This window comes from Ranitomeya imitator, chromosome 5, assembly GCF_032444005.1.
Source record: "Ranitomeya imitator isolate aRanImi1 chromosome 5, aRanImi1.pri, whole genome shotgun sequence".
NCBI classification, from domain to species: Eukaryota; Metazoa; Chordata; class Amphibia; order Anura; family Dendrobatidae; genus Ranitomeya; species Ranitomeya imitator.
Window position 1 is genome coordinate 242,042,070 of NC_091286.1, and position 11,327 is coordinate 242,053,396.

At 43.0% G+C, this 11,327-nt stretch overlaps 1 protein-coding gene across 1 annotated transcript; it reads right to left on the reverse strand.

Moving 5' to 3' along the window:
- Positions 1-240: 240 nt before the first annotated feature.
- LOC138637720 (trace amine-associated receptor 4-like) lies at positions 241-1,257 on the reverse strand. The gene has a single exon (XM_069726622.1). The coding sequence runs from the start codon at positions 1,255-1,257 to the stop codon at positions 241-243; it is 1,017 nt and encodes a 338-aa protein (XP_069582723.1).
- Positions 1,258-11,327: the final 10,070 nt, after the last annotated feature.

An 11,327-nucleotide genomic window follows, 5' to 3' on the forward strand; every position in this document is an offset into this window, starting at 1 on the left:
TATTGTCTGTACATGTCCCCGCTTAATTGTAGACTGCTGCCAAATATGTTGGCGCTAGATAAATAAAATTATTATTAATTACTATTATCTCCAATGGACTCAGAGGAAGAGAGTCACATATAAGCATAACAACCTTTACATTGAAACAATGCAGGTGACAACCAGTCTGAGTGGGAATTCCAGAGGTGGAACGCCAACCTGTACAGTATTTTTGCTGAATAATGCTTCAAAGTATTCAATTTATGTCATGTTTACAATGTTGAAAGAAGCAGAGCCTAACTTTAATATTTTACCAGTGAGAATTAAAAGGAAAGATTTTTTAAACCAAGGGTAAAATAGGCCATAAATAATAGGATCAAATGCAGAATTGAAATAACCAAGCCATAGGACAATATTGTATATTTCACCAGAAACAAAATAATTGAGATACGGATCAACCACAGTAAGAGTGAAAAAGGGCAACCAGCAAAGGATGAAAATCCCCATCACCAAACTCAGTGTTCTAGCTGCTTTGTTTTCGGCATTTATAAGAATTTTCTTTTTATTGCTTTTCTTCTTATATATAGAACTGGGAATAATATTAATTAATTTGGCTTGTTTCTTTGCAACAAAGAAAATGTATATATAAATTCCAATCATGAGGGTTCCTGGAATAAAGAAAGAAAACATAGCAGAGAAAATGCTCCAAATTTTGTTAAACTCAAGAGAACAAGACCCCATACAAGGCTCAAGTGTCTCGTGCCCCTCCAATCCTTCAGTGTTTACATTTGATAAAACGAGGCCAAATGAATAAAGACAGGGGACAGACCAGCTGACAAATATATATAGTTGTATGACAGAAATCGTTATTTTCCTGCTGTAATGAAGAGGATGACATATTGCATAGTAACGGTCAACCGCAATGAAGAATAGATGAAATATGGATGTAGTGCACAATGTCATGTCAATGCAGCTGTGCACTTTACAAAACAGGTCACCATAATACCAGCATGCAGTTATGGACCTCACCATACTGTACGGCATAACTGTGAGCCCAAGCAGGAAATCTGCAGAGGCCAACGACAAAATGAGAAAGTTGGTTGGCGTGTGAAGCTGTCTGAAATGAGAAACCGAAATGATCACCATGAGGTTTCCCACAATTGTAAGGATGATAGCGCCATGCATGACAAAATACAAGGATATATCCGTAAGCACAGGTCTGATAGTTCTAGGACAAGATGTATTCACACCATCGAAGCACACTTTGGTAGTTTGCATCTTCTGGAAATCACGGTTGCATAAAATTGTACTATTATCATCTCTTTTGAAAACCTGTAAAGGAGAAAGTATGACTCTTTTAAACTATGATGGGGACAATAAGATGACTATATGTCAGTCATTTCTAAAAACATTATGTGGTTTTGAACAATTTAAACAATTTACAGGACTTTAATAAATATGACCTGCCCTTAGGGTATGATAACATTCGGGAAGTTCAAGGGCAACTTCTGACACCCCCAAATGACTAGCAGGTTGAAGGTACAATAGTGCACTGGAGGTGGCACAGTTCTATATATTGTAGAGTAGTTATCAATTGTTCTGCTAGCTCTTTTCTTAACAGTATATAGAATGGTGTTTCCAATTTTTGTACTTACTTATTATTAGTGTCATTTATTCGACATTTGTTTAAGGAGGATCTTTCATTTTATTTTTAATTTAAACAGAGTATCCCCTCCAACTGACGCTGCTCCTTTGATTCTGGAATGGATTTTCTTTATTCTTCTGTGCCCCTCTGTTCCAAAGTTATGCCCTGGAAATAATGATGCAAACTTTCCCTTCAACCACCTAGGAGTATACCACACAACATTTCTGTGACCTTGTTTTGACTGGCTAGCATAAGCGGCAAATTTGTCCTTGGGTGTGTGCATGTGGCTGCGATACTGTTACTGACACCTTCAAGATATGTTTTGGCACAAATGGTGCAGTTCTGGCCCCCTTTAACTCAACGATGAAGAAAACAGATTTGTTTGCAAAAATAGGAATAGCCTTGTTTACTGGGTTTGAAACATACATACAAGAGGTAGCAGGAACAATGCTTAAATTTCTCTTCTGCGAAAGTATGAAAATGGCACATTACTTGTGAAGGACATGCATAACAGATTGCACTGAGGGCCTCCACCTCCCCGGTAAAGGGCCATATGGGTCAATGTGCAGCACTGCATTCCATGCACCCTAACTTCACTCTGTGAACAGTGCAATGGAGCACTCACTAGCTTCCTTCTTATGGACGTGCCCTAGCATGGCTGATCACATATTCTTTCACAAAGACCTCCGGGACTGGCTAACACTGAGTGCTTTAAAAGCCTCTTACATTAGGTGCTCCAATTTGCCTGTTTATGCCATGAGGAAAGATTGCTGACACTGTTGCTTGCTTTAATCTGCTCCCTTGGAAGTCTATTTCACCACACAAACAATGATGAACAGAGCTCTCTGTCATTATGTAAACTAGGGGGCAGTGGCGTAGGAAGGGGGGTGCGGGGGGGCGGTCCGCCCCGGGCGGCACAATGCTGGGGGCGGCCGGCGCTGCAGGAGAAGATAAAAAAAAAAAAAAAAAAGACGCCCCTTTAAATCTTCGGGCGGCGCCGTCCGCCGCCACGACCAGGGCCAGCTCCCCCCACCCCCGGGTCCCGCCCCCGCCCGGGTCCCGCCCCCGCCCCCGCCCCCGCCCCCCGCTCTAATACTCACCTCTCCTGGTTCCTGCGGCTTCAGCGTCCTCTGACTCTGCGACGTCTCAGAGCAGAGGGCGCGATGACGTCACTACTGTGCGCGCCGCTCTGCCTCTCTGTCCTGAGCGTCGCAGAGCCGGAGAGACGCTGACTGCACCGGACCTACGCTAGGAACGGGAGAGGTGAGGATTTTACTTTTTTTTTTTTTTTCTTTATGTCTGACTGTCTGGGGCTGGGGCAATGCTGGAGACCATGGGGCAGATTGCTGGACACACTGGGGCAGTACTGGAGACCATGGGGCAGAATGCTGGACACACTGGGGCAATACAGGAGACCGTGGGGCAGATTGCTGGACACACTGGGGCAATACAGGAGACCATGGGGCAGATTGCTGGACACACTGGGGCAATACAGGAGACTATGGGGCAGATTGCTGGACACACTGGGGCAATACTGGAGACCATGGGGCAGAATGCTGGACACACTGGGGCAATACTGGAGACCATGGGGCAGAATGCTGGACACACTGGGGCAATACAGGAGACCATGGGGCAGATTGCTGGACACACTGGGGCAATACTGGAGACCATGGGGCAGAATGCTGGACACACTGGGGCAGTACAGGAGACTATGGGGCAGAATGCTGGACACACTGAATACTGGAGACCATGGGGCAGATTTCAGGACACATTGAGGCAATGCTGGAGACCCTGGGGCAGACTTCTGGACATACTGGGGCAATACTGGAGACCATGGGGCAGATTGCTGGACACACCGGGGCAATACTGGAGACCATGGGGCAGAATGCTGGACACACTGGGGCAATACAGGAGACCATGGGGCAGATTGCTGGACACACTGGGGCAATACTGGAGACCCTGGGGCAGATTGCTGGACACACTGGGGCAATACTGGAGACCCTGGGGCAGATTTCTGGACACATTGAGGCAATGCTGGAGACCCTGGGGCAGACTTCTGGACACACTGGGGCAATGCTGGACACTGGGGCAGATTGCTGGACACACTGGGGGTAATATACTGGACACACTGGGGCAATGCTGGACACTGGGGGTAATATGCTGGACACACTGGGGCAGACTGCTGGACACACTGGGGAAAGGCTGGACACTGGGGCAGATTGCTGGACACACTGAGGGCAGATTGCTGGACACACTGGGGGTAATATGCTGGACATACTGGGGCAGATTGCTGGACACACTGGGGGTAATATGCTGGACACACTGGGGCAGATTGCTGGACAACATGGGGGTAATATGCTGGACACACTGGGGCAGATTGCTGGACAACATGGGGGTAATATGCTGGACACACTGGGGGCAGGACTTGAGGCATGGGCAGAATGTATATACGGGGCATGATTGGAGACACGGGGCAGGATTGGATCATGGGGCAGGACGGATACGATGGAGGCTGGTGGGGCAGGATGGGGAGATCATATGGGGTAGAATGGATACTCATGAGGGCAGGATGGGAGAACATATGGCTGGAGCCAGGAATGAGATAAACGGGGCCAGGGTGGGGAATATTATTACCATAGGGGATAATTAAGGGATATTGTTACTGCAGTGATGTATTTATTTTATTTTTTGAGTATACTGTTTTAAATGGGGGGGCGGTCCTGTTGCTGTGCAGAGTGACACTATATCACCTTTTTTTCTTCATGTGGTGTAATGTAGAAGTTGTGAAAAATTAAGTAATGTGTTCTGCAAGCGGAGCTCGAGATAACTGTGTTATTTCCTGCAGAAACGAGTCCTGGCTGGAAGGAATGATGGCGGTCTGTGCTGGATAAAAGATGAAGGACTTCACCTAGAGACGTCACTGGTGAGTCAGTGTTACCTATACACTGACACTATACACTGTATACTATATAGAGGTCCTGTGTATAATGTCACCAGTGATCTCTGTATTACCTCTACACAGACACTGCATACTAAGTACAGATCTCCTGTGAATACTGGCACTTATGGTGATAGTATTGTGGGTTTTTTTTTATTACTGATCAGTATTGTAGTATTCAGTCACTATGTGGTGGTAATATGTGGTCTGGAAATGGTGCGGTGGTATTTGTCCCTTGTATGTAGTATTATTCGGTCACTATGTGGCCTGGTCATGGTGTGGTGGTATTAAGTCACAGGTGTGGCATGTGGGGGTGACACCATTAGGCCCAGTTTAAGTTCTACAAAACAGGAAAACCATTTTTGGTAACCTTTGTGTGTATTGAGCTGGGGGGGGGGGATGGGGGGGGGCGCCAAACTCGGGAACAGCCCCGGGCGGCAAAAGCTCTAGCTACGCCTCTGCTAGGGGGAAAGTCACTGAGGGATCAGTGATCTCTCAGAAGCCATTTTGGTGAATACCTAATCAGACCACCACATGAAGACCCCTCCACAGGCCACCCCAAGCATGAGCATATCATTGACTCAAAACTGAAAATAAAAATTAAACCACCACAAGACAGATTTCATCAACCAAGGTATCATTGTAATCAGTATGACGGCCCTGCCCTGACACTGTCTGTAGGTTACTGTGCACAATCCTGCTAACAGGTTCCCTTTAAAGGGAATTTGTCACCAGGTTTTTGACAATTATTCTGAGAGCAGCATAATGTAAAGACAGACAGTCTGATTAAGACTCTGATGAATGTTTCACCTAGTGGCTGCTTGCAGTAGATTTGATAAACTCAATATTTTTCAGCAGGAGTTTATCACCCAAGGACAGGTTAACCTGCTGCCATGTAGTCCTCTATATTCATGAGTTCTCTATAACCTTGTGCCAAAACTGGTTATAGAGTAACACAATATAGAGTAAAATATGCTGGCAGTAGAACCGCCACAATAACGAAGGCAAAACAGCCTGCAAAGCCATTTCAGGAAAGCAACCGTAAGGGTATGTGCACACGTAGGTGGGATGTCTGCAGATTTTTCTGCCCCTGTTTTTGTGGATTACCTGCGGATTTACTGTGGAATTACCGCGGATTTACAGCGGTTTTTGTGTGGATTTCACCTGCAGTTTTACACCTGCGGATTCCTATTATGGAGCAGGTGTAAACCGCTGCAGAATCCACACAAAGAATTGACATGCTGCGGAATAAACAACGCAGCGTTTCCACGCATTTTTTTCCGCAGCATGTGCACTGCGGATTTTGTTTTCCATAGGTTTACATGGTGCTGTAGACTCATGTAAAACTGCTGCAAATCCGCGGTGTTAAAACCGCTGCGGATCCGCAGCAAAATCCGCAACGTGTGCACATAGCCTTAGCGTTTTCCTGAAGTGGCTATAACTGGGGCAACTCAATGGCTGCATCTAAAATACACTCTGTGCTCATAGTCTATTGGCGAAATCACTAACAAAAGTGGAAAAAAAATAACTACAAAACTGGAGGTATAGTTTAAGTGCTGAAAATGGGAAATAGGAGAAAACGTTACCATTTATGCACAGCATTACAATTCTAATAGAAGATGGATTTAGAGTTCAAATGATGATACATTTCCTGAATATTGAATCTTAGGCATACAATTACCTGTTTTATTTCATCAGCTTCAGACAAGTATTTTCAGGAACAGATCATCTGTTGTTTGAGATCTAGTAAGATGAACAATGGTTTATATAGTCAGTTTTCCCCAGAAGATCGCACATTGAGGACACCAGGGAACATTTTGCAGCTGCTTAAATTGCTTTCAAAGATAAATTATCAGAATAGGGTTGCTCATGAAATGAAAAAAACTTTCTGAAAAATTTTCCATATAGAAATTATCAACATATTTTGCTTTTGTTCGCAATAGTACAGTAATCACAATGTCTGAGGCAAACCATGCTTAAGCTAAAACCATATTAGTATATGGAAAGGTGAAACAATCAAAATATGAATATTTATCGGAGTTAAATACAATAATACAGTATATTTAATCTTCGCAATGAACATTTTCTTGGAGGATTACAAACTTCATTTATCATATCATTACATTGTTCTTTTTTTTCCCAATTTTTTACGTTATTTTTTTTTTTACATTGTATTATTATGTTTTATTACTAAATCGGTAAATTTTTGCAATTATTTTTCAGCCATTTTTATTTAAGGAACTTTGCAAAAATGTGATTCCTCTAAACCCACAATCCTACAGAACTTCAATTATTTAAATACAGTATACTTTAGGTTACTTTAACCCCTTATCGACGCATCTAATTTTCATTGTTGCATTTTTGTTTTTTCCTCTCCTTTTTCAAATAGCAATATCTTTTCTGTTTTTCCACAGACATCTATATATATAATTGCCTAAGGGTTTTTCCGTCTGTCTGTCTGTCTTTCTGTCCAGGAAATCCCGCGTCCCTGATTGGTCGAGGCCGCCAGGCCTCGACCAATCAGCAACGGGCACAGCGACGATGATGTCATAAAGGACGTAGAAATCCCACGTTTCTGATTCAGCAACGGGCACAGTATCGACGTAGATGTCATAATGGTTGCCATGGCGACGATGATGTCATAAAGGTTGCCTCGACCAATCAGCAACGGGCACAGTCTGCCGTGAATTCTGGAATCATCATTGTCCATATACTACGGGGACATGCATATTCTAGAATACCCGATGTGTTAGAAAACCCGAGACCAGGCCTCGACCAATCAGAGACGGGCACAGCATGGCGATGATGATGTCATAAAGGTTGCCTCGACCAATCAGCGACGGGCACAGTCTGCCGCGAATTCGCCTCGACCAATCAGCGACGGGCACAGTATCGACGTAGATGTCATAATGGTTGCCATGGCGACGATGATGGCATAAAGGTTGCCTCAACCAATCAGCGACGGGCACAGTCTGCCGCACTGTCTTTCTGTCTGTCTGTCTGTCCTGGAAATCCCGCGTCTCTGATTGGTCGAGGCCGCCAGGCCTCGACCAATCAGCGACGGGCACAGCGACGATGATGTCATAAAGGACGTAGACATCCCGCGTCTGATTGGTCGAGGCCGCCAGGCACAGTATCGACGTAGATGTCATAATGGTTGCCATGGCGACGATGATGTCATAAAGGTTGCCTCGACCAATCAGCGACGAGCACAGTCTGCCGCGAATTCTGGAATCATCATTGTCCATATACTACGGGGACATGCATATTCTAGAATACCCGATGCGTTAGAATCGGGCCACAATCTAGTGGATATATAAGAGCTGGTTTATAGTGGGATAAGATTGTGGTCTTAAATGACACCGATGATTTTCTTATTTTGAGTAATGAAATATGGCAAAAAAAAAATTGCAAGTGTGATGAAATGGTAAAGAAAACTCAATTCTGCTATAGTTTTTTGGGTATTATTTTTATGTTGTTAATTGTGCAATAAAAATAACCTAAAAACATGACTTTCCATGTTGGTTTGATTATGGTGTTACCAAACTTCTATATTTTTTTTCCTATTTTAACGATGACAAAATAATTCCGAACTTTGCAAAAAAAATTATTCCCAGTCACTATTTTCATATACCCATAAATTTTTATTTTCTATCAATATTTCTGTGTGAGGGCTTGATTTTTTTGTGGCAAGCAGGAGTTTTTCTTTTTTTAATTATGGATTATGTGGTATGTTTTAATTGATTTTAATTGCATTTTTTGAGGGAAGTGAGGCTACAATATTTTGACTTTTCATTTTTTTATTTATGACATTTACCATGTATATTAAATAATTTCGTATATTAAGTATTTTTTAAATTGAAGAAAAGGGAGTGATTTGAATTTGAATTTTTTAATTATTTTTTACTATTTTGATGGAGGATTTGAACCTGAGATCACTTGATTGCTTGTACTATATAAAGCATTACTACAATATTGCTGTTAATAATAAAAATCATGGTCTCCTATAATACCAAACTGTGATTAGAGGCACAGGAGAAATAACATGAAAGCAGGCCTCTAAGGCCGCCGTCACACTTGCGAGTTTTACGGACGTAAGAGCGCAGAATCTACGTCCGTAAAACTCGCAAAAAATACGGCACAATTATTCTCTATGCCCCTGCTCCTATTTGCCGTATTTTACAGATCAGTATTATACGGCTTTCTACGGCCGTACAAAATCGCAGCATGCTGCGTTTGTCACCGTACTGCGCAAGAAATACGCCAATGAAAGTCTATGGAAGCGTGAAAAATACGGATTACACACGGACAAGCAGTGTGACTTGCGAGAAATACGCAGCGCTGTTAGAGAGAAAAGCCGGTAATTCAGTGCGGTGTACAGTAAAATCACACTGACAGCTTACAGTCCAATAGATATAATAAATGTGTACACATAGAATAGGTATATATATATATATATGTCAGTGAGACACATATATGTATATATATTAATATTCATTCCAGCGCTAGACAGCTTGAAAGCCGGTAATTCAATTACCGGCTTTTTCCTTCTCCTTCATAAAACCCGACATGATTTGAGACATGGTTTACATACAGTAAACCATGTCTTCTCTCCATTTTTTTTGCAGATTCCACACTACTAATGTCAGTAGTGTGTATCTGCAAAATTTGGCCGTTCTAGCTCTTAAAATAAAGGGTTAACTGGCGGAAAAAATTGGCGTGGGCTCCCGCGCAATTTTCTCCGCCAGAGTAGTAAAGCCAGTGACTGAGGGCAGATATTAATAGCCTGGAGAGGGTCCACGGTTATTGGCCCCCCCCTGGCTAAAAATATCTGCCCCCAGCCACCCCAGAACAGGCACATCTGGAAGATGCGCCTATTCTGGCACTTGGCCACTCTCTTCCCATTCCCGTGTAGCGGTGGGATATGGGGTAATGAAGGGTTAATGCCACCTTGCTATTGTAAGGTGACATTAAGCCTAATTAATAATGGAGAGGCGTCAATTATGACACCTATCCATTATTAATCCAATTGTAGTGAAGGGTTAAATAAAACACAAACACATTCTTTAAAATTATTTTAATGAAATAAAAACAATGGTTGTTGTAGTATTTTATTCAACGCCCAATCCAGTCACTGAAGACCCTCGTTCTGTGAGTAAAGAAACATAATAAACCAACAATATACTTACCCTCCGCAGATCTGTAACGTCCAACGATGTAAATCCTTCTGAAGGGGTTAAAACATTTTGCAGCAAGGAGCTGTGCTAATGCAATGCTGCTCCTCGCTGCAAAACCCCAGGGAATGAGGCTAAAAACAGATCAATGATCTATATTTAGCATCATTTGCGGTGAGGCGCCCTCTGCTGGCTGTTCATAGATCGTGGGAAATTACCTAGAAAGCTCCCTGGCTCCCTGGCTTTCTAGGTAATTTCCCACGATCTATGAACAGCCAGCAGAGGGCGCCTCACCGCAAATGATGCTAAATATAGATCATTGATCTATTTTTAGCCTCATTCCCTGGGGTTTTGCAGCGAGGAGCAGCCTGCATTAGCACAGCTCCTTGCTGCAAAATGTTTTAACCCCTTCAGAAGGATTTACATCGTTGGACGTTACAGATCTGCGGAGGGTAAGTATATTGTTGGTTTATTATGTTTCTTTACTCACAGAACGAGGGTCTTCAGTGACTGGATTGGGCGTTGAATAAAATACTACAACAACCATTGTTTTTATTTCATTAAAATAATTTTAAAGAATGTGTTTGTGTTTTATTTAACCCTTCACTACAATTGGATTAATAATGGATAGGTGTCATAATTGACGCCTCTCCATTATTAATTAGGCTTAATGTCACCTTACAATAGCAAGGTGGCATTAACCCTTCATTACCCCATATCCCACCGCTACACGGGAATGGGAAGAGAGTGGCCAAGTGCCAGAATAGGCGCATCTTCCAGATGTGCCTGTTCTGGGGTGGCTGGGGGCAGATATTTTTAGCCAGGGGGGGGCCAATAACCGTGGACCCTCTCCAGGCTATTAATATCTGCCCTCAGTCACTGGCTTTACTACTCTGGCGGAGAAAATTGCGCGGGAGCCCACGCCAATTTTTTCCGCCAGTTAACCCTTTATTTTAAGAGCTAGAACGGCCAAATTTTGCAGATACACACTACTGACATTAGTAGTGTGGAATCTGCAAAAAAAATGGAGAGAAGACATGGTTTACTGTATGTAAACCATGTCTCAAATCATGTCGGGTTTTATGAAGGAGAAAGAAAAAGCCGGTAATTGAATTACCGGCTTTCAAGCTGTATAGCGCTGGAATAAGTATTAATATATATACATATATGTGTCTACTGACATATATATATATATATATTCTTTTCTTTTTGGGACACATGGATCACTTCTATAGCGGTATGTTGGTTTTGCAAGCCTGCGAGAAAACCACGCAGTACGGATGCCATACGGATTACATACGGAGGATGCCATGCGCAAAAAACGCTGACACAGCCTGCCTACGGAGGAGCAACGGACCATTTTTTTTGGGACTTTTCAGCGTATTACGGCCGTAATATACGGACCGTATTGTTTTACGCTGTGTGTGACGCCGGCCTAACTGTCATAGCAGCCAATTTTCTATAGTTACAGGAAGGCAGATGGGAATCAAATGAACATCGCTGCATTTAAATGCTACTGTTAGTGATTGACAGCAGCATTTAAGAGGTTAAAAGCATTGGTAGTAGTATTGATCACTGCTGTTAAACACAG

What these genes read in the sequence shown, in the direction of transcription:
- LOC138637720 (XM_069726622.1), bottom strand. Translation starts at nt 1,257, where the DNA reads ATGCAAACTACCAAAGTGTGCTTCGATGGTGTGAATACATCTTGTCCT.